The following is a 24,349-nucleotide window of genomic DNA, read 5'->3' on the forward strand; positions in this document are numbered from 1 at the left end:
ATTGGAGGGGTTCAAGTAGGTTATACGCAAGGAGGTGGGAATGAAGTTGCGACGCAACGATACGCTCCAGGGTTTTTGAAAGAAAGGGGAGGTTTGAGATTGGGCGGTAGTTAATGAGAGAGGAGGGATCAAGACCAGGTTTCTTTAAGATTGGTGTAACGGCAGCAGTTTTGAAAGCGGAGGGGACAATTCCTTGGGACAATGAGGAGTTGAAGAGATTAGTGAGGTAGGGGCAGAGAACGGGGAGGCAGGACTTCAACAGGGGAGTGGGGAGAGGGTCGAGGGAGCAGGTAGTGGGTTTGGAAGAGCTGATGAGTTTGGAGATTTCAATAGGGGTGACCAGGTCAAACTGGGAGAGGAAGCAGTGTGGAGGAGGGGTAAGGAGGTCAATGGAGATGTTGAAAGGAGGGGCCTTAGTAGGTGGTGGAGTAGATGCTGGGGAGTCGGGTACAGGGGATAAAGATTGATAGATGGTGCTGATTTTATCAGCGAAAAAGTGGAGGAATGAGTTGCAGAGATCCGGAGTAGAGGTAGGGAGAGTGTTGGCTCGAGGCTTGAGGAGGTTGCCCACTGTGGAGAAGAGGGTTCTGTGGTTTAGGCAGGGATCGGTGAATATGGAGGAGAGGTAGGCAGATTTTGCAGCAATGAGGGCATCTTTGCAGTCAGTGAGGTGGAGTTTGTAAGCTTCAAGGTGGACTGTGAGAGATGATTTATTTATAAGTCGTTCGAGTTGGCGACCAGTCTGTTTCAGTTTACGAAGTGCAGGTGTGTACCAGGGTGAGGATGTGTTGAAAGTTACGGTTCTTGTTTTGAGGGGGGCCAGAGTGTTGAGGGAGGTAGACAAGGTGGAGTTGAGATGGTTTGTGAGATCATCAGGTGAGATGGGGGTTGAGTCCTGGGGGAGAGTGGTGGAGAGCAGGTCAGAGAGATGGTGGGAATCAATGGATTTTAGATTACGGAAGGTGATTTCTCGGAGGAAGCGGGGGCGAGGTGTCGGAGAAGGGATGGTGAACCGTATAAGCTTATGATCAGAGAGGGGGAAGAGGCAAGGATGGAGGTCGAGTACCGGTTGATTTGTGGAGCAGACCAGGTCAAGGATGTGACCTTTGTCATGGGTGGGAAAGGTGACGTGCTGAGTGAGAGAGAAGTTGTCCAGTAAAAAGGCGAATTCAGATGCAAGCTTGCAGGTGGGGGAGTCCATGTGAAATGAGAATGGATGGATATACTAGATTATGGACCTTGGGTTTTACTCTCTATCTGCTAATTAGTGGTGATCCTTAAAGTAAACAAAGCACGGACGGGATGTATCCAGGTTGCCGAAGGGCTTGCAATAATCTTCCCTAAATACGGGAAGTGCCAGAGGACTGGAAAATGACAAATGTAATACCCTTGTTCAAAGAGGTTTAAGAACATGTCAGGTATCACAATCGAATATGCTTAACCTCTGGTGGGGAAGGTTTTAGAATCAACGATCAGAAAAAAAATAGCAGTTACTTTTAGAATTCTGAATAGACAAGAAAGCCAGCACACATTCGTGTTTGAGTAATCTGATTGTTTTTTTCATTGACAGAAATCCAGTTACAGAAGGCCCACCCCCTAAATCTGGTTAACGATGGTGAGACCCTAAGGAATTTAAGGGTCAGAAGAGCATGCATAGGAAACTGTCTTAAAAACACATAGCAGACAGAAGATAAAGTGATTGTTTTTACAGACTTGTGGAAAGACAGGGGTGTTCCCCAGTGGTCAATGATTTTTTCAATATAAGAAGTCGATGGCTTAGCAACAAGCATTTCGGCACTCAACATTGTGCGGATATTTTTGCACATCCCCACTAATTCCATTTGCCTGATGTAGGATATATTTTTATGCCTATTCTAATGCCTCTCAAAATATTTTAAAAACATAATGAGTGTATCTGACTCCTACACCTCCTCAGGCAGAATCATCAACCACTCTGTGTTAGAAATCTCCCTCCTCAGATCCCTTGCAAAACTGCATCTTCTCACCTTAAACATATGTCCTCAAGGTTTTGATACTCCTACCATGTGAAAAAAAATTGATCTACCCTCACATGCACATATTATATACATTATATTATCTATCTGGCCACCCCACAGTCTCCTTTGCTCCACAGAGAATAAGCACAATCTCTCCCTTTAACTCAAGTACTCGAACCACAAGATCCTCTGCATTCCTTCCATTTGCTGCATAACATTACCAAATTTGCAGATAGCATAAAGCTCGAAGTGGCATAAACAATGAGATGGAGAATAATAAATTGTAAAATAACAGAGACACAAGAAGCTGCAGATGCTGGAATCTTGAGCAAGTCCAAGAGGAACTCAGCAGGTCAGGCAACATCTATGCAGGGAGCATATATCTCAACTTACATCATATGAACCAAAAGATGGTGCAAAACTATGCAAATTATTGCTATCTACAGTACTTACATGGAATATGGCACATGGTTACAAATATTTAAAAATATTTGCAAGATTTTACACCTTAAAATTGAATCAGTTCAACTAAGTTCATTCAGGCCAGTGGCATTATTTGATGAAGAGCATGGGCCTTTTCCTATCCACCGGCTAATACTTAACCAAGAACTAAAAACAATCCTATGTTACCTATTTGGTATTTATGGGACCTTGCTTAGCATTATTCAACCATTGATTTTGTTTACCAGATAAGTAATTACACTCCAAAATTACAAACCAGTCTTAAAGTATTTAGGACGTCCTGAAAGTGCCTGCACAAAAATAAGAGCCACCTATTTAAGACAGAGACATGGAGATGGTTACATGAACAGGGGAGAGAAAAGACTTTGCCTTCCATCACAGTGGGTTCACTGTGATGGATGTTTGTGTGAATTAAATTGTGTGTATGTCTGTAGGAAATTGTCTTTGTTTGTATAGCTGTGGAAACGGAATTTCGTTTGAGCCTCACTGAGGCTCAAATGACAATAAATGGTATTGTATTGTATGGTTTCTCATTGCCGAGGGTCACAAGTCTTTGTAACTCTCTCAAAATTTGGTGGATTCAAAGACTTCAAATATTTAAAGGCGTAGGTATATAGATTCTTGGTAAGCGAGAGGGTGAAAGGTTATAGCAGATAGATAGGAACAGAAAACGGAGAAAATAATCAAATTAGTCATGATGTTAATCAATGGTGAAATAGGTTTTATAGCCTGAATGGCTTACATTTGTATCACATGAAAAGAACAATGTAATTGTTCTTCACTGCTTTTGTTATTCATAATGCATCTCCATTGTGATAAATGTATGTTACAGCCCACTAGCATAAAACTGCAGACATGTCCAGATTAAATATTGCCTTCAATTCAGTCAGTTCCATCATCAGCCATAGCTTCAATTAAACCGAAAATCAGGCAGACAGTGCAGGCTTTGAAGACCAGCTGTGGCTGGTGGCAGCTGAATACACAATAACCATGTGTAGTTCACAACACTTGTGTGACATTCACCCAGTAGTTATACAGACTTCTTTGTGCAGCTCACAATGGATACAAATGAGACACACACAGAAATGTGAAGAGTTTGTGAATGCTACCCATAGTCGCCAAGTATCGGCACACTACAACATATGGAAAGCAATACAAAAAACATTTTACACTTGTCTACATCCTACTGATCATTCACATGTTCATTCCCTGTGGCTGAATGATTTAATGCCACAGTTACATTTACTTTCTGAAGGAACTGTATTCAAGTTCAAGTTCACATTTATTGTCACATGCACCAATTAAGGTACAGTGATATTTTAGTTACCACAGCCATACAAGTAAAAAGAACACAATACAATTTAACATAAACAGCCACCACATCAACATTCCTCACTGTGATGGATGGCAATAAAATTCAGCCATCTTCCTCCTTTGTTCACCCGTGGTCGGGGCTGAGCCCTCTGCAGTCGTCAGCTGCCGACGTTCCGATGTCCAAGCCCTCTTGTCGGGATGAACGAAACTCCGGCATCGGGATGGATCGGAACACTCCGTGGCATGGAGCTCCCGAGTCGGCCTCTTCTTACCGGAGACCAAGGCTTCACGGTGTTAAAGTCCACAGGCCCCCCAGTCGGAGCACTTCCACAGCGATCCTCGGCAAAGGATCGCAGCTCCGCGATGGTAAGTCTGCGCCGCGCCCGCATCTTGAAGCTCCGGGCCGTTCTTATGAAAGGCCGCACCACAATGGAAGAGATTGCAAGTGCTCTGGTGGAGATTTTAAAATATTCGATCTCTATAAAAGAGGTACCTGATGATTGGAGGGTTGCAAATATGGTCCCCATTTTCAAGAAAGGTAGCAGGAAAAAGCCTGGTAATTACAAACCTGTGAGCCTAACATTAGTTGTAGGAATGTTATTGGAAATAATTCTGATTCTGATCACTTTGAAAGACTGGGGACTGATCAGATAGGCTTAATCTAAACTGCCACTATCTGACCAATTTTAATGATCTTTTTGAGGAGGTAACAAAGTGCATTGGTGAGGGCAGCACAGTAGATGTGGTTTACACAGATAGATAACGTGATTAAGAAGTCATTTCCCTTTACTTATAATGTTTTCCCCATACCAGAAAAACGAAGATGACAGATTTAGAGGAAGGGTTTTAAGAAATTTCAAGGGGACACAAGAGGATTTATTTTCACCCAGAGAATGGTGAGTGCCTGAAATGTACTAGCAGAATGAGGGGCGGAAGCAAAATTGCTAACAGTATTTAAGAAGCGTCAAGATGTGCTCTTGAATCGCCAAACCATTGAACACTATGGGACAGGTGCTGGAAGTTGGGATTATGGATGGGTGCCCACCGGTTGGAGGACATGTTGGGCCAAAAGGCCCATTTCACTGCTGTAATGACTCTATGATCTTCTGCTAGTCAGTTCCTCAAGGAAAACTGGCAGTTGAGTAGTATAAATGGTTTACTGATTATAGGTTATCTCTATGTATGTGCACATTCCTGTCTTGTGGTAAACATTACAACGGGAGATTTTTAAATGACTTAATCAGGTCTATCCCAGATGGCCGGATAAGTGAAATATTTTTAAAAATTGCTGAAACACCTCATCTGAGATAAAATTACATAGAGGAACTAAATAATCTATAGGTCTGTTCACATCTGGAGAAGGGAACAGCAGTTTAACTTTCTGGGCATAACCTCTTTTGTCAGACTTGAATTAAACTTGCCCGGCCTTTTAACTTTCAACTCAAAACATTTTCTGTCTCTTATCGTTAGAGCGGCTTTTGCTGGTGCAATTGGAAATTCATGATTTTATCTAATATATTTGAGAAACTGACTTCTGGGAGAATGAACCTTGATAATTATCCCCAGCTATGCTGTGAGCTGATGCTAACTGAAAGGTCTGAAGCCAGGTAACCTTGTTCTTTCCCTGACAATAATTTAATTGAAATTTGTTCAATATGTTTGATTCTGATACTGATGACTGTAGACTTTTCTTGGTGGCACAACCATAGTTGGGCCCCAGGAAGGCGTATTTGCCATGTTCACAAGTTCTTGAACCCAGGGACATGCTTCGTTTTTGAGAAAACAATCACATTTGAAAATAATGGACTGTATCTTGTCTCTTCCTTGTACTTCCAAACATTAATTGTGTAGTTTCATGTGGAAGCTATGCACAAGCAGGTTCTGAGATATTAGATACATGATAATGGAAAATAATAATGCCAAGTATGTGTAGTTGAGCTTCTCCAGTCTGAAGAAGGGTCCCAATCTGAAATGTCACTTATTCATGTTCTCCTGAGATGCTGCCTGATCAGCTGAGTTCCTCCTTACTTTTTGTCTTTTTTTTGCAAACCAGCACCTGCAGTTCCTTGTGTCAACATTTTACTGCTCCACTGCAAAATCTCCTCAGAGTATGCCTACTTTGAAGTTCCCTTCTCTCCGAGGGGAGTTCTGTGAGATCCTCTCTCACTGCTCCCGTCCTGTGATTCCTGCTGCTCTTCCTGACTGAAGAAGGTGCCCATCTGAAACATCATCTATTTGTGTTCTCCAAAGATGCTTCCTGACCCACGAGGTTACTCCAGCAATTATATATTTTTTTGTAAACCAGCATCTGCAGTTCTTAGTGTCTGCAGCTAAGCTTCTTTTTAGGTTCTACAAACAAGGACAACACTATCAATATTGCCCTTGGGTTAACTGTAGCTGAACTTTGAAACATTATCCCTCAATGACAGACACACCTCCCCAGCTGGGTGAGTGGTTAATCATCAAATTACAATCAGTTTTGGAAAGATGTCTAGTTTGGCTTCCAGGTTAGAACTGCCTCAGAAGTGTTAGTTCTTCCAAATTTCCATTCTCAGGCTCATCATCCTGAAGTCACCTAAAAACCGTACCTCAATAAGAAGATTGTCTCCAGTTGTTACAGTTATTGCAAGTTAATAAACATTATAGACTAGTTGAACTTGCCATTAAATATCTGTGCGTCTGGGTCCTCCTGGTTAATAGCAATAATTTTCCAGTCCATTTCCCCTTCATCAATAAGAGCCAAAGCTCCCAGCACTTTTACCTGAATTACATCACCATGAGAACACACCTAGAAATACAAGTGAAATATACAAAAGTAAATCATCACATTTGCACTAGAAATGAATAAAAACTTAATGCTATTCTAAACATTCTGAGAATTGATATGTAAGCATATGACTGCTTTAATCTTCAGGGTATCATTGGTTCCATTTGCTTATCTAAGCGCTTGTAACTCATTTGGGTAGTTAATAGATTATGTCAGGATCTATCCCAATCCATGGTTAATGAAAAGCACATCAGGAATTGAGATGCAGTCAGCAGCTAAATACAGAGCTCCTGGTTCGGTTCCTAAACTCATTATAAATTATCCAAATAATCAGCTGTGAAAGGTATGTTCAAAACCATGTCAAGACTGAAGGGTCCCGATCCGGAACGCTGCCTATCCATGTTCTCCAGAGATGCAGCCTGACCCGCTGAGTTACTCCAGCACTTTGTGTCTTTTTTTTTGTAAACCAGCATCTGCAGTTCCTGTGTCTCCGTCTAGATTTGATTGTCAGATTTATCACAAAAAGTGAAAAGGAACCAGGCGCTGCAGTTTCCTCCCAAATCCCAATGACATGCAGGTTGATTGGCCTCAGTAAATTTCCCCGTGTTTAGCGAAAGTGGGATAACATAGAACTAGTGTGAACAGGTTGGCATAGACTCAATGTGCCGAAAGGCCTGTTTCCATACTATATCTTTCAATCAATATCGTCAAAGATTCCTGTAATCCTAGCAATTCTCTTTTTTCTCTTCTACCTTCTGGGAGAAGATACACGAGCTTGAAAGCTCAGTCGACCACACATAAAAATAGCTCCTCCCCACAGCTATCAGACTGCTGAACCAGTCACCTCTTTCTCATCCCCTTCCCCTTACTCTTACTCTCAACTCTTCTTCATTCATTATCCTGTTCTTGCCCTTTAATTTTTTTTGTACTGCTTTAGATTAATTTATTATAAATTACATCATCAGTTGTACAGTAAACTCTCATTACTACTGACCTCTTTATAATGGATTTTGGTTTCGTGGACAGAGCATACCCACAATAATCTGACACCACTGTCTCTTTAAAAACATAAACTGCTAGTTACACTGCAGAGGCAAAGAAATATAACACTTGTATAATGATGAAAGACACAATGTGCTGGAGTGACTCAGCAGGTCAGGCAGCATCCCTGTAGAGCATGGATAGGTGACGTTTCAGTTGAGACGCATCACTGGATCGCGCCATGCACCCAACTGCCACTACCGCTGACCCGCACCATCACCCCAGCCGCTTAAAGACCAGTCCTACCGGCCTTCACCGCAAGGACGGGCTGTCGACGCTTCCCCAAATGCTTCCAGGCCAAGCCTACCGCAATCGCCAACCCATACCTGCAGTCTGGACACCCGCAGTCCGCGACCAATGACTCCGCCGATCCTCGCCTCTCTCCTGGCCGCCAGCAGACCTGGATTCCAGGACCAGTTCAAGACTGAGAGTCTGAAGAAGGGTCTCAACCCGAAACATCACATATCCGAGTTCTCCAGGGATGCTGCCTGACCTGCTAAGTTACTACCTTGTGCCCTTTAAGGGCCTGTCCCACGGTACGAGGTAATTCAAGAGTTCTCCCGAGTTTCCCCTGATTCGAACTCGGAGAATTGCGGTAATAGTCGTTCGTAGGTACTCGGGGCTCTCGTGGACATTTTTCACAGTGCTGAAAAAACGTCACGAGTTACCGCGTTTCCCGAGTACCTGCCGTTAGCATTACGAGCCGCTATGAGACATTCACGAGCTCCGACGTAGCCGCTACGTACATTCTACGTACTTACCACGAGTTTGATTTTTTTTTTAAACTCGGGAGAGCTCTTGAATTACCTCGTACAATGGGACAGGCCCATTAGTGTATTAACCAGCAACTGCAGATCTTTGTTTCTACTACCTGCGCAATTAAATTCTGTTACTCGGTAATCCCTTAAGGGCCTGTCCCACTTACGTGTCCTTAGCACGCAAATTACGCGACCTCGTGGTCGCGTTGAGCCGCGATGGTCCCGCGAAGGTCTGGTGCGATTACATGCGTATGCACAGCCGTCTGGAGCGCGTGACGTCATTTGAAGATGGACACAAAGCTGGAGTAACTCAGCGGGACCGGCAGCTTCTCTGGAGAGAATGGGTGACGTTTCCGGTCAAGAACCTTCTTCAGTCTGAAAAGAAGTGTCTTGACCCGAAACGTCACCCGTTGCTTCTCTCCAGAGGTGCTGCCGGTCCCGCTGAGTTACTCCAGCATTTTGTGTCTATCTTCAATTTTCTTGGCCCCACTCTGGGAGTAGAAGTGGGGGTGGATCCGGACCGCAACGGCCGTGAGCCCCAGGCCGAGTTCGGCGATCGTTTGCCTGCTTCTGCTGCTGTTAGAGGTGAGACGTTGCATCGCGCCAGGGTCTTGGGCCTGTCCCACTTTGGCCGTCAGTTCCGCGACAGGCTGTTGGCGGGGAAGATTTCGTTCACTACAAAAATTTCAGAGCCCCACGTGATGTCACGCACAACTACATACCCCTCCGCGCTTCTAAGTGCGACCGGCCGCATGCGGCCATACGATGCCCGTGCACCTCAACGCGACCACGAGGTCGCGTAATTTGCGTGCCAAGGACACGTAAGTGGGACAGGCCCTTTACTCGGTTATAGTGGACAATCAGCAATAAAGGACACTATACTCCCCTACAACTCCCCCCCCCCCCCCCCCCCCACACCATGCTCCGTTATAACGAGGGTTTTCTGTATTTATCATTACCATGTACACTGTTTACTGTACAAGCTTCATGCAAAAACGAAATTCCATTGACCCAGGTATACACGACAGTAAACTAATCTGAATATGAATCTGAATAACAACATTCAAAGTATCCACCCAGCGTGATTACCAAGTCAGGTTGTAAGTAATCACGTATTTGAACAACTAACCTTTGACCCGATGTCACAGACATCAATTGGATCATTATCACCACAGTAATTTGTATTCGGATCTTTATGGCAGGGATCTTCCCAGGTCTGCAGAGACAAAAAGAGGGATTTGATTATTAAAGATTTAAATCAAGCACAATCTCACTCTTCCAATGACCATGGCACGTCATACCGCAGATGCAAGGAAGGCATTTAGCGATAGAAATTATCTCATACAGCACAAAGATTTATGCACTAAGCATCTACAATTTAAGAACACAAGCAAAGGGCGATATACTAACTGGACTCCATACCTGCTGTCCATCATACCATCTTTTACAGGGACCGTCCATCATACCATATTTTATATTAGGACATCCTGATTGCATTGCACTGCATAATTTTGCATTATTCAATTTTAAATAAAGTTGGCTTTTACATTCTTCTTTCTAGTGGAAAATCACACACTTTTTCTCTTTAAACTCCTGCCCACTCACTTAAACTTATATCCTGATGCAGGCTTTTTGTGTTCCCCTCACATCTTGCTAACCCACTTATCTTTGCACCATTGGCAACATCAACCAAGAAGGCCAAGGCAGCAGCATGCAAACAACCACCTGCAAAATCCCCACAACCACATCCCCGTCCCTCCCCACTTTGTGGCACACCATCTTGACATGGATAGATATTACTGGATACAAATTCTGGAGTGGCCTCAGAGGGACAGCAGAGTTCAAAAAGGTAGTCCATCATTTTCTTAAGAGCAATTAAGTACTGTATAGGCAATAAATGTTGGCCTTGCTGTTGACACTCAAAAAAGTCAACATGAATATTTTAAAAAATTGGCTTCAAAACTTTCCATCCCTTCATCCAAGTCATGAATATAAATTAGAAACATTTTTCTCCCAATACTCCAGTTTATTGATTTCCATGGCTCATTTATTGTAACTGTGCTAATTAGCCACCCTCCCAGCCTTGTGCACTCATATTCTGCAGTTCCATTTTACGTACCGTTTTATCAAATATCTTCTCAAAATCCAAGTACATTGCATGCAATAGTTTTCTGTTATATTTGTTTGTTAGATCCTCAAAGATTCCAACAAAATTTCAAACATGAAATGCCTTTCGTCAATCTATGTTGATTCTTGATTTATGATTTTTTAAATGTCATTCTATGATCTCTGCAGTAATGCATTCCAGCATTTTACCAATGAAAAATATAATGCTAAGCAGGTTATTTATTTTCTGCTTTCTGTCTCCCTACTTTCTTGAATAGTGTTATTACATTTGCAGTTATCCAATCTACTGCAAATTCTCCAGAGTATTGGGAATTTTGGTATATAACCAGGTGTCCGATCCAACCTATCACTGCAGCTATTTCCTTTAAGACATTAGGATGTAGGCCATCAGGTCCGAGGCTTTAACCAGTTTTAACCAATTAGTTTCCCTGGTAGTTATCCCCCAATGAGACAGATTGGATAGTCTTTCCCTTCCTTTGACTCGTTGATCATTTATTACAAGTGGTAGCAATAAAGTCATAGAGTTATGTAGCTGGGAAATAGGCCTTTCTACTATTTATTGGGATTTTATTATCTGCTATTGTGAAGACCTATCCAAAATAATTATTTATGATCTGCTACTTCTGTATTTCCCATTATTATGTTCCAAGTATAATCCTCCAAAGGACAAATATTTTCCTGAATAATTTTCTTTCTATTCATATACTAATGTTCTTGCTTCATTTTTATATTATTTGTTTACACGTATACTCTCTCCATCATACTTTAGAACGTTTTCAGTCATCCTTTGGTGTTTAAAAAAAAATTCCAATCTTCTGTCATTAATCTTCAAAATATTGCATGCTATCTCCTTCAATTTGATATAATCTTTAACTTCATTACTGTACTTAATGAATGATGTTGCATCTTTTCCTCCTGGGAAAACACCTCTGGCAAATTTATAAAATATCTTCATGAATATCTGTCTCTGGTGAATGAACCAATTGTCTCAATCTATTTTTCTTTAGCCATTCTCATATCAAAGTAGTTGCCTTAATTTCAATATAGGATAATATTATCAAATAAGTAATGAAAGTTAATATCTTAATAGAAGTTTAAAAAGCTACACCTGTGGTAATGCTCCATAGTTCCAAATATAGCCATTGTAAGGAAAGATATTTGCTGCAAAACGTACTTCGCCTTTTTGCACATCTTGTTTAATAGGGTTCAGAGGCATTTTTGTAGCAATCTGAAAATATAACATAATGTTACAGCTGCACAATGGATAAACCTCTTGAGAGAAACTAAAGTTATTTAAAAAAAATTATGATTCTTCCTCTCATTGCTGAGACAGAAATCCCCATGTCACTGTTTGTGGGACTTTGCTGTACTCAAATTAAGTTTATCTTTATTAGAGCAATGACTAGATCATTGAATATGAGATTGGACGATCCTGGGACATTTAAGTCCGCTATATTAAAGCAGACTTTTTTCTGACATTTGAATCATCTAATGAAAGCTATGTTAACATAGACATTAGATACTCAAAAACATTAATGAGAAAAGTCCTATGCTTGCAAAAGTGGTATTCTGAGGAACAGTGTAGACCAGATTTAATTGTTGTGTATGAACCATCCTTTTGATGTTCATTTCCACTTTCCACACCTAACAGGACATTCCTTTTTGCCTTTTGGATTTTCTTAAGTATACTCCTCAACCCCTCCCCCCCGAAGCTCCTCCAGGTATACACTTGATCAATACCTGACCCATGTCTCCTTTTTCCTGACCAGAACCTCACGTTCTCTCATCATCCAGAGTTCCTTATTCCTACTGCCTTACTTTTCACAGGAACATGCATACCTTAAACTCTCACTATCACTATCATTTTAAAAGCATCCCCCTTTCCAGACCAGATGTCGGGAGATTCTGCTGGTCCACACCATTGTTGGTTCAATTTTCTCAAGGATTCTTTGAGTTATCAAAATGAACAACAATTTATAATTTATTAATAGCTTCACATTATTGAATCAAGAACAATATTTTTAATGCGCCTAGTTCACCACTCACCTCCATTTTAGCATTTTTCCAACGTGGAATTTCTACAACCATATTAAAGAGGGCCTGCAAAGAATACAATGTGTGCAATATCAATGCTTATTTTTATTTACATGCCACAATTTAAAGTCAGAATTTAGAGAATAACTGGCTGTTGGTGAATTATCTGCGTGTGGGGGAAACAGCCTTGGTTCATGATTAGTGCTTTGCAACTGGATACTTCTAATTATCTACAACAAAAGTAAATGAAATGGAGGTTATTTGAATCACCATCGTATCTAAAGACATCCTACTTGCACCTTAAACACAGCCAAAAATGGCACACAGTATTCTGAATGTTATGGAAAAGATGAATACACAACAAAAACAATGTTGTTGTCTTTATGAAACCTGTATTAATGGAAAGTAGAAGTTTGGGAATGGCAGAAGTAGAATTTGAGTTGGTAGAGGATTATATTCAATATTTGATTTGATTTGATTCAACTTTATTGTCATTGCACAAATACGAGTACAGGTACAACGAAATGCAGTTTAGCATCTAATCAGAGTGCAAGGTAGTAAAAATACTGGTTAAAACAATATGTGCAATGTGGATGAATTAAACTAGTACATAGGCAAATAAATATATACAGAGAAAAGAGTATAAAGATAGCTAGCATTGGGCCTGTGAGTTCAGCAGGGTAATGGTATTATGGAAAAAGCTGTTCCTCAGCCTGCTTGTGCGAGACCTGAGGCTCCTGTACCGCCTCCCTGATGGGAGGAGGACAAATAGTCCATGGTTAGGGTGAGAGGGGTCCTTAATGATTTTCCCGGCCCGTCTCAGACACCGTTTGCGGTGGAGGGCGTCCATGGCAGGGAGCGGGGCACCGATGATGTGCTGAGCGGTTTTCACCACCCGTTGCAATGCCTTCCTGTCAGCTGTTGTGCAGCTGCTGTACCATACCGTGAAGCAGGTGGTCAGGATGCTTTCATTGGTACAGCGGTAGAAGTTGGACAGGATCTGGAGGGACAGGTGAACTTTCTTGAGCCCCCTCAGAAAGTAGAGGCGCTGGCTGCGCCTTTTTGATCAGTTTGGTGGTATTGACGGACCAGGACAGATCCTCTGAGATATGTACCCCGATGAATTTGTAGTTGGAGACGCGCTCCACCTCAGTCCCGTTTATGTGGATGGGGGTATGTCTGTCACCTCTGGTCTTCCTGAAGTCTACGATGATTTCCTTCGTCTTCTTTGAGTTGAGGACGAGGTTATTATTGGTACACCAGGCTCAATGATACTTTATTGTTACATGTACCAAGGTACAGTGAAATTCTTTGTTTTTGCATACCACACACAAAGTACGTAAAGACACATATCAGGCGCTGACGGAAATCAAATGTGGGAATTGACAATGTGCAAAAAAGGAGCCTATAAGGCAGCTGAATAACAAAACTGACAATTCAAAGCAGCAAATTTGCAGACGTATTTTACAGCACAGGATCGAGGTTCAGGAATGGAGAAACTTATTCAGAAAATTCCAAAGCTTGGACCACTGTCGTAGAAGGCAAAATTACAATTAATAAGATAAAGTGAGTGGAGATGCAGAAGAGGTCAGCTATACTTGCAACCTTCAATCATTAGACTTGGAGATCACTGCCTCAAAGTGTGGTGAAAGCAATTTAATAGTACATTTCATAAAGAAATTAGTTAACTATCTAAACAACATACAGGGCTATGGGAAATGGATCTCATTTGATAGCTCTTACTTGAAGCAGACATACAGTGCCCTCCATAATGTTTGGGACAAAAGACCCATCATTTATTTATTTGTCCCTGTACTGCACAATTTGAGATTTGTAATAGAAAAAATCACATGTGGGGAAAATGTACATTGTCAGATTTTATTAAAGGGAATTTTTATACATTTTGGTTTCACCATGAATAAATTACAGCTGTGTTTAAACATAGTCCTCCCCATTTCATGGGCACCATAATGTTTGGGATACATGGCTTCACAGGCGTTTGTAATTGCTCAGGTGTGTTTAATTGCCTCCTTAATGCAGGTATAAGAGAGCTCTCAGCACCTAGTCTTTCCTCCAGTCTTTCCATCAGCTTTGGAAACTTTTATTGCTGTTTATCAATATGAGGACCAAAGTTGTGCCAATGAAAGTCAAAGAAGCCATTATGAGACTGAGAAACAAGAATAAACCTGTTTAGAGACATCAGCCAAACCTTAGGCTTACCAAAATCAACTGTTTGGAACATTATTAAGAAGAAAGAGAGCACTGGTGAGCTTACTAATCGCAAAGGGACTGGCAGGCCAAGGAAGACCTCCACAGTTGATGACAGAAGAATTATCTCTATAATAAAGAAAAAACCCCAAATACATGTCTGTCAGATCATAAACACTCTTCAGGAGTCAGGTGTGGATTTGGCAATGACCACTGTCTGCGGAAGACTTCATGAACAGAAATACAGAGGCTACACTGCAAGATGCAAACCACTGGTTAGCCACAAAAATAGGATGGCCGGGTTACAGTTTGCCAAGTAGTACTTAAAAGAGCAACCACAGTTCTTGAAAAAGGTTGCGGACAGATGAGACAAAGATTAACTTATATTAGAGTGATGACAAGAGCAAAGTATGGAGGAGAGAAGGAACTGCCCATGATCCAAAGCATACCACCTCATCTGTGAAACACGGTGGCGGCGGTGTTATGGCCTGGGCATGTATGGCCGCTGAAGGTACTGGCTCACTTTTCATTGATGATACAACTGATGGTAGTAGCATAATGAATTCTGAAGTGTATAGACACATCTTATCTGCTCAAGTTCAAACAAATGCCTCAAAACTCATTGGGCGACGGTTCTTTCTACAGCAAGACAATGATCCCAAACGTACTGCTAAAGCAACAAACAAAGAAGTTTTTCAAAGTTAAAAAATGGTCAATTCTTGAGAGGCTAAGTCAATCACCCGATCTGAACCCAATTGAGCATGCCTTTTATATGCTGAAGAGAAAACTGAAAGGGACTAGCCCCCAAAACAAGCACAAGCTAAAGATGGCTGCAAAACAGGCCTGGCAGAGCATCACCAGAGAAGACACCCAGCAACTGGTGATGTCCATGAATCGCAGACTTCAAGCAGTCATAGCATGCAAAGGATATGCAACAAAATACTAAACATGACGACTTTCATTTACATGACATTACTGTGTCCAAAACATTATGGCGCCCTATTATGGGGGGAACTATGTATAAACACAGCTGTAATTTCTACATGGTGAAACCAAATGTATAAAAATGGCCTTTATTAAAATCTGCCATATGCATTTTAACCACATGTGATTTTTTTTCTATTACAAATCTTAAATTATGGAGTACAGAAGCAAATAAATAAATAATGGGTCTTTGTCCCAAACATTATGGACACTGTAGGTTAGAGAGAATGGGGAGAGGTGAGTGAATAGAATAATTTCAACACAAGGGAAGTGTTTTCGATCAAGGTTACTCAATCATACCATGGTATTCTGACGGCAGCATCTAGAGATACCTAGGCTGAATAGTGCAATAATAACATTTGCAAAATTGCCATTATTTGTCATCAATGTACTATGAAATTAATAGCATTTTCCAGATTTTCAAGGATATGCACTTCCAAACTGAAATTCCAAAATTGATATCAATGATTCAGCTCCTTCACTGGCAACACTGCATTCTTCCCACTCTACCACAATCAAGGGAAATTATAAAAAGAGGTTGGAATTTAAGCAGCTACAGGTGCACAACCTTTTATCCGGAGTTCCGGAAACCGAAAAGCTCCGAAAACCGGACATTTTTTCCAGGATGTCGTCTGCACACCAAAGCTCGCGTTTGGTGCCAAACTTGACCCGAAACGACCCACGGTCAACCCAGGTCTGTACTACTGTAGCGGCTGACTCCTCCCCGGAGACCGGGGAGACACTTAAACATCTGTAAATCATTGCTTAAATGTTAGTCAGTTAGTTTGGAGGGCTTTTATGTGAAGGGGGGGGGGGTGAAGGGGGAAACTTTAATTCTTAGTCCCCTACCTGGTCGGAGAGGCGGGGAGCGGGCAATGCCTTACCGGGTCGCCGTGCAGTAAGCTCCGGAGTGCTGTGGCCGCCGACTCCCAACATCGCGGAGCTGGGGCTGCGGGCGTCCGGCCGCGGGCGGCGCCGGTTGTAGCTCCGACCCCGGCAACTCTACCCCTGGCTGCGCGGCGCTCCAAATCCAGCGCGGCCCGCGGCCAGACGCCCGCAGCCCCAGCTCCGCGATGTTGTGTGTCGGCGGCCACAGCGCTCCGGAGCTTACCGCACAGCGACCCGGTAAGGCATTGCCCGCTCCCCGCTGGTGTCCCAGCGCTGCGACGCCGCCGACTACCAACATCGTGGAGCTGGGGCTGCGGGCGTTCGGCCGCGGGCGGCGCTGGATTTGGAGCGCCGCGCAGCCAGGGGTAGAGTTGCCGGGGTCTGAGCTCCAACCGGCGCCGCCCGCGGCCGGACGCCCGCAGCCCCAGCTCCGCGATGTTGGGAGTCGGCGGCCACAGCGCTCCGGAGCTTACTGCACGGCGACCCGGTAAGGCATTGCCCGCTCCCCGCCTCTCCGACCAGGTAGGGGACTAAGAATTAAAGTTTCCCCCTTCACCCCCCCACCACATAAAATCCCTCCAAACTAACTGACTAACATTTAAGCAATGATTCCCCGGTCTCCGGGGAGGAGGCAGCCGCTCCAGACTTTTCAAGCCGCCCGCGCTACCTACCTAATCTACGCTAAAAATCTTCCATTCGGAAATCCGAAAAATTCCGAAATCCGAGAAGTGTCTGGTCCCAAGGCTTTCGGATAAAAGGTTGTGCACCTGTAATGACTTTGCCCAATTGTAATATCAAAAACTCAAAAAACTGCAGATATCCAAGATCTGAAACAAAATCATAAAATACTGGAAATATTCAACATGCCAGATAGTATCTGTGAAAATAAAATGGCATAATTAATAGTACAGGCTGATGATTGTTCATGCAAACTAGAAAGGCTAGTTTTCTAAAATTGTTTAATTCTGAGGGCGATAATAATGCGATAACTGATGGTGCGATGGTGTTCCCTCACCTGAAGTTTGGATTAGTGAGAAAAAATTAAGAAGTTGAAGACAGATTTTAATGTAGGATGAGAATTAAATTGACAGGAAACAGCTTAGGGTCACCCTTGCAGACTGAATTGATTTTTTTGCAAAATGGTCTACCGATTGATGTTTCTCCAATGTACAGGAGACCACATCATGATCACTAAGGACTGGAATCACTGCATCACCCAGGTGTTCGGTTGCACTTGGAAACAAAGTGGGGAAAAGGAAGATCACTCTCTGAGCATTATATTTCACACAAAGGTGATCTCAACACTAACCCCGATGACCCTGACCTGAGTGCATGTCTAACATGATCCCCTGCCTAATTATGAGACGCCAGAACGATCATATTCCCAACCTTCTCCTTTACTGCACGACGACTTTGACAGCAACTCCCGCCATCAATCCCCAACCCAACTGTGTTCAAAGCTCCATCCCCATGTGATTATACCATGATGCCATCACACCACCAAATCTTGGCTGATTGCACCCATACATTTTCTCCAGAATCTGGTGGAGAAAATACTTTTGTGCTCATCTGCATATTGTAAGAATGGCTTGATTGCACACAAAATAGGTGAGAATTCTCCCAAGCAGCACATCCCCAGAATGCTCCGAGATGCTAATAATGGTCCTGAACATTTTTAAAGCTTATTTTGGTATTTGACTTTCTAATTCAATCCCTAGTGTATATTCCAACCTTTAACTAATCTTCTGTATGAATTAAGAGGAAATAAATTGACGCATTTGGTTTCTGACTGTATGTCAAAATCCATCAGTATGACTGACTGCTCAGTCAGCATCACAATATCGCAGTTCCAGGCTGCCTAACAGCCACTTTCAGCAGACGTTCTCCCAGGTGATGTCAGTAGGAAGTGCTATTGCCTCACCACACATTACAAATTATGGCATATTATCATACATTATTTTTAATAGGCGTACAATGACTATAAATATAAATCTGGTGTATGGTCCGGTAGTTCCATAATATATTTTGCCTAATCAATTTACAGCCAGTTTTGCATCCCAACAATGCAGGGAGAATTGATTGAATGTTCATCCAGGGACACAGACCTTTCAGCCCATGCTGACTATCAATCACCTGTTCACTTTACTTCTATGCTATCCCACTTTCACATTCACATCCTACACACCACGGGCAATTTACAGAAGCCAATTGACTTGCAAATCAATTGGAATGTGGAATGTGGGAGGAAACCAGAGGATATCCACGCGGTCACAGGGAGAACATGCAAATTCCACACAGACAACACCAGAGGTCAGGAACGAACCCACGTCTCTACAGCAGTTCTACCAGCTGTGCCATAGTCATACAGTGCGGAAACAAGCCCTTTGGCCCAACTTGCCCACACCGGCAAACATGTCCCAGCTACACTAGTCCCACCTGCCAGCATTTGGTCCATATCCTTCCAAACCTGTCCTATCAATGTACCTGTCTAACTGCTTCTTAAATGTTGGGATAGTCCCTGCCGCAACTAACTCCTCTGGCAGCTTGTTCCATATCCCACCACCCTTTTAATGCTCATTTCGGCAATATTCTGCCGCCAAGAATAAAATGGGTTTGGGTAGGATTAGTGCAAAAATGGGTGCTTAATCCTGGAGAGTCCCTGAGCCCAACTTCCTACTTTCATGCTGTCTCTTTCCACATGACCTGATGACAGTGTGGCCGTGGCAATTCTTACAAGTATTTTAACATGAAATGACCTTTTATCTATCGTATTTTCAATTTCCAGTATTTCCAATAAAGGAATGAAGTAAACAGAGAAAGTGTTGGTCATTCAGACTGTTGACAGTTCTATTATTCAGTCAGATCATGGCCAACCTAAACCTCGGATTCCTAACACAGTCCACAAGGCCAGATCCCCAACGTAATAAACATCCATCAATTTCAGTCTTGAAATATTCAGCTAACCACCAGCTTTTGGAAACCTTTAGGGAAGAGTGTTCCACAATTTGCTGTGTGAAAGAAAGACTCATCCATTTTACCATTGTACAGGGCCCTAGTGAGACCACACCTGGAGTATTGTGTGTAGTTTTGGTCTCCAAATTTGAGGAAGGACATTCTTGCTATTGAGGGAGTGCAGCGTAGGTTCACAAGGTTAATTCCCGGGATGGCGAGACTGTCATATGTTGATAGAATGGAGCGGCTGGGCTTGTATACTCAGGAATTTAGAGGAATGAGAGGGAATCTTATTGAAACATATAATTAAGGGTTTGGACACGCTAGAGGAAGAAAACATGTTCCCGATGTTGGGGGAGTCCAGAACCAGGGGCCACAGTTTAAGAATAAGGGGTAAGCCATTTAGAACGGAGATGAGGAAATACTTTTTCACACAGAGAGTTGTGAGTCTGTGGAATTCTCTGACTCAGAGGGCGGTGGAGGCCAGTTCTCTGGTTGCTTTCAAGAGAGAGTTAGATAGAGCTCTTAAAGATAGCGCAGTCAAGGGATATGGCGAGAAGGCAGGAATGGGGTACTGATTGTGGATGATCAGCCATGATCACATTGAATGGCGGTGCTAGCTCGAAGGGCTGAATAGCCTACTCCTGCACCTATTAAATGATTAAACTATTGGAAGTATGTCGACTCATTCCAAACTTCTGCCCATCCGGACAAATAGCTTCACAAGTACTTCCATTCTACACCATTTTGGATCTCTTTCCATGAGCACAGTGCCCAAGAGAGATGTTGTATGTTAGACAGTTGCACCAGAAGTTATAGATCTGAATTTTTCACTTTATATTCCAGTTCTCTCAGGATAAAGGCCTACTATCATAAATTATTTTGAATGTATCCCTCCACTCTTTAGCAATTTGCCAAAATGAAAATCAAAATCTGCATATTCTGCAACATAAATTAAATTTATCTTGTAGGAAGGAACTGCAGATGCTGATTTAAACCGAAGAAGGACACAAAAAGCTGGAGTATCTCTGGAGAAAAGGAATTGGTGACATTTCGGGTCGAGACCCTTCTTCAGACTGAGAGTCGGGGAAAATGAAACGAGAGATATAGAGGGTGATGCAGATTTATAGAACAAATGAATGAATGAAAATAATCATCTTTTTTGTCACTGAAAAGTCTCCTTTAAGTTATAGATCTTATAGCTCTTTAAGTTGCATTTGTTATTGATTCATAATTAAAGGTACATTATGTCCCATTTTGTCCATTCACGTCCTCCTCCTCTTCTCCATTTCCTCAGTGAGTGAAGCAAGCCAGGATTACTCGGTGCCTGAACTCCAAAGCTAACAAGTGATAGTGGACCAGTGGCAAGATGGCAGCATTAATGGCATGTCAGACCTGAAGATGAATAGGCGTTACAGATGACTGGGACAACTAATGGGCTCAATATTCAACACATGGCACACAATGCAAGTAGCAACATTATTTAAAAAAACTATAAAGAACCCAGCTCTCTCTCTGGGGAGGGAGACTGCAGGTTTGTGACAGCTGTGTGTGTGGGTAGAGTGCACTGCAGCACCATCTGGTGCAGAGCTGGAGTTGTTGCATTATAGGGGCAGTAAGAGGTCAGTTAGAGTGAGAAAGCTGATTGATTTGTAGGGTTTACTGATTGATGACAACTAACTGATTAGCTTAACATGTGAAACTACCTGCCTACAGTACATTAATATTGTAGGAATCTGCTTGTAACCTTTACTGTAATTCCAAGAATACTGTTTCTGTGCTATTCTCTTCCATCAATTTGAGTTCAATTGTTTTGATGCAGTCTCCTGGTGCACTGTTCTTTATCAGAAGGCCTTTCCAAGGTTTTCCTGTAATACCTTTACTATAAATCCCCCATCTGTACACCCCCTTCGGTACTGCTTTAATCTAATCTGCTTGAAATCTGTCAAAAACCTCAATAACTCAATTAACTTGCCTCTGTTTGGCCTGGTTAATAAATTGCAATCATAATCTCCCTAACCATCATAAATAAAATCAAAGCTGAGTTACAGTATCAAACAGTTTTGAACAAAGCAGACAATATAAGCAGGTGCAGCTTAATAATTCCCAAGGTCCTGCAGAGTAACCCTTTTTCAGTGACTTTAGACTTTAGTTCAGTTGACACTTCAATGCAATCATTTCTACACGTACCATATTCATGGCCAGGCGATGAACTAAGACCCACTCCACAGTAAGCTAAGCTAACATAAGGGGAGTGTCAACAAGAATGAAAGAATCATTACAGTAAAAATTAATCTATTGAGGGCCCTGATTATTTACTTCAAAATTCAATCTAAGGCTTTGAAATGCTGTTACAACACAAGTGATCAGTACAAACCCTGAAACCCTTCAGTCTGTAGACGGGTCTCGACCCAAAACGTCACCCATTCCTTCTCTCCAGAGATGCTGCCTGTCCCGCTGAGTTACTCCAGCATTTTGTGTCTACCTTTGATTTGAACCAGCATGTGCAGTTCTTTCCTACAGTACAAACCCTGATGTACTGTTCCTGATGAAGCTACAGAGAGCAATACTGGAGGATTGATATTGCCCAGTTGATTCAAGATGTGGTGGTTGGCGGAGAGGATCGGTATCAGTGAGAGAAATGTGGGGTCACCTCCCGCACTCCTGCCGATACTCTGAGCATTCCCAGAGCATGGAGGCTGAGCAGTGGCGGCAGGTGGCGAGGGGACAGTGCGTTCATGGGTCGATGTGTCCATGGAGTGGACCTTGCAGCAGTAGGTGCCGCATGGAGGCCCTGCAGCAGCAGATCGTGTGGATCAGGCACCGCCAGAAGCTCCACAGAGGCTGAGTGTGCAGATTGAACATGGCCTGTTGTGGCACCAAGTGGTGTAATCTACTGTTCTTACACTACAATCATTGCACTCTTGTACTTCGGTGTGACTGTGCTTATGTATAGTAAGATTTTACTTAATTATAAGCACAACAAAGAATCTCACTGCATTTAAGTACATGTGACATTAAAGTACCATTGAACCAGTGTGCCAGTAGATTTATTAAATTAAAATGCTCACTTGCGACTATCCAACAAAAGAAATACATGACTAACCGCTACCTCAGCAATCATGATCTTCTATGGACTTGGATTTAGATCACTCTATGGACTTTGGTTTTGCATTAATGATTACCTAGTATTACTGTTGTTAAACTATCGATTATGTTTAATGTGTGTATTGTGTTAATAGAGCTGTTAAGATGCGGCAAATAAGAATTTCATTATTTCTTTGACAGTACATATGACAATTAAACACTCTTGACTTGAACAATCAATGGTCCAATAAGATTTTAGCAGAGCTAATGAACAATTGACTACAGCACAGCAAAGCAGTGACAAAGGTTTCATTTACCTTGTCAACCTCATCATACAGAGGAATATCATGGAGAGGGGAAATGTATTTACCATCAGAGTTCTCTGAAAATGGAAGGAAATAATCATGGTTAACATTTATTCGTCAGTTAATAATGATCATTTCTATTACTATTTCTCACACTGAATTTTGCAATTTTATGTGAAATGCAAAAATTATGAAGGTCCCAGCAGAGAAATCAAAATACACTTGTAATACACAAGCAATCGGTAAGGTTCGGAGAAGGAAATATTCTCCCGGGGTCTGGAACAATGTGAAGAGGCGGAAATGGTCGCCGTATTTAAAAGTACTTGGCGTATCTTTCAACAGCTCCGACCTGCGAGCAGCTCTTTCAGCAGTCAGTGAGAGTCAACTCCATAGTCTGGCTGTGTCATGAATCTTCTGCAAGTGTATGAAGGTGAAGGGCAGCCTCTGTGGAGGCTCCCTCACTGGAGCGATGTGAAGACACGGCCCCTTCGGCCCCTCATGTCCATTCTGGTCCTAATTGCTCGCCATGCTCCAGGAACCCCTCTGATCATCTGGATGTCCAGTTGCAGCTCCAGTCCCCAACCTCCCCCTCCCTCCCTATCTCCCTTGTCCTCCCTTCCCCTTCCCAGCCCTCCTTCTCTCCACATCTCTCCCTCCCTCCACATCTCACCCGCCCTCCTTCCCTCCACATCGGCCGAGCAGGGTGAGAGGCGGCTCTACCAGGGCCGGGTGCGGGGAGCGGGGTCGCTGCCCCGGGGGTGTCCAGGAGGAGGAAGGTCAGCCGGTGGCCTGGGTCACTCACTCAGGTAGAGGAGGTAGCTCGGCCTGTGCAGCTCCCCGCGCTCCTCCCTGCTGTAGCTGTGCCGCGAACTCATGGCCACCGCCTGCGACCTCCGGCCCCACCAAAACATCAAGCGGCTGCTGGTGATGGCGCGCAGGGAGGCCCACATGCTGGAGACCAGTGGGCGGGGAGGCCGGTGGGCGGCCGGTGCGGTGGAGCTGGAGGCCGGTGGGCCGGGTGGGCCGGGTGGTGGAGGGCGTTGGGCCGGGTGGTGGAGGCCGGTGTGCCGGTGGGCGGGCGGTGTGGTGGAGCTGGAGGCCGGTGGGCCGGGTGGGCCGGATTGGCCGGGTTGGCCGGGTGGTGGGTGGAGGCGGGTCGCTGCGCCGCCGCTCATCCCGCCCCTCGCCGCCGGGGAGCGGGAGCCGCCGCCGCCTCACACCGCCCCCTGCTGGCCGGGGCAGGGCGCTGCACCAGCCGGGGAGCGACCGCCCCCTGCCGGTCAAGTGGTGGCGGCGCAGCTCTTTGGTCCCCAGGGAACTGCAGCGAAGAGACATAAAGTGGTGGAGTTCTCAGCGGGACAGGCAGCATCTCTGGAGAGAAGGAATGGGCAACTCCAGTCCTAAAAAGAATAACGACCCAAAACG

The 24,349-nt window shown here is 43.4% G+C and overlaps 1 protein-coding gene across 3 annotated transcripts in view; it reads right to left on the bottom strand.

Annotated features, from left to right (window-relative positions):
- The window catches only part of LOC116971095 (inorganic pyrophosphatase-like), a 36,087-nt gene extending 12,049 nt beyond the window's left edge, over positions 1-24,038 (bottom strand). Inside the window, exons 1-7 of one of the 3 annotated variants that reach the window (XM_033017931.1) lie at positions 24,009-24,038; positions 23,727-23,946; positions 22,937-23,001; positions 12,513-12,566; positions 11,575-11,694; positions 9,469-9,555; positions 6,435-6,561 (exon numbers count right to left, since the gene is read on the bottom strand). In XM_033017931.1, coding sequence (XP_032873822.1) covers positions 6,435-6,561; positions 9,469-9,555; positions 11,575-11,694; positions 12,513-12,566; positions 22,937-23,001; positions 23,727-23,874 — 601 coding nt within the window. In that variant the 5' untranslated portion in view covers positions 23,875-23,946; positions 24,009-24,038. Of the gene's footprint in view, positions 1-6,434; positions 6,562-9,468; positions 9,556-11,574; positions 11,695-12,512; positions 12,567-22,936; positions 23,002-23,726; positions 23,978-24,008 lie in introns of those variants that run through there. The other 2 variants (XM_033017932.1, XM_033017933.1) reach the window with 2 other exon arrangements.
- Between the last annotated feature and the right edge of the window lie 311 nt (positions 24,039-24,349).

The sequence above is a fragment of the Amblyraja radiata genome, chromosome 3 (assembly GCF_010909765.2).
Source record: "Amblyraja radiata isolate CabotCenter1 chromosome 3, sAmbRad1.1.pri, whole genome shotgun sequence".
Taxonomy (NCBI): Eukaryota; Metazoa; Chordata; class Chondrichthyes; order Rajiformes; family Rajidae; genus Amblyraja; species Amblyraja radiata.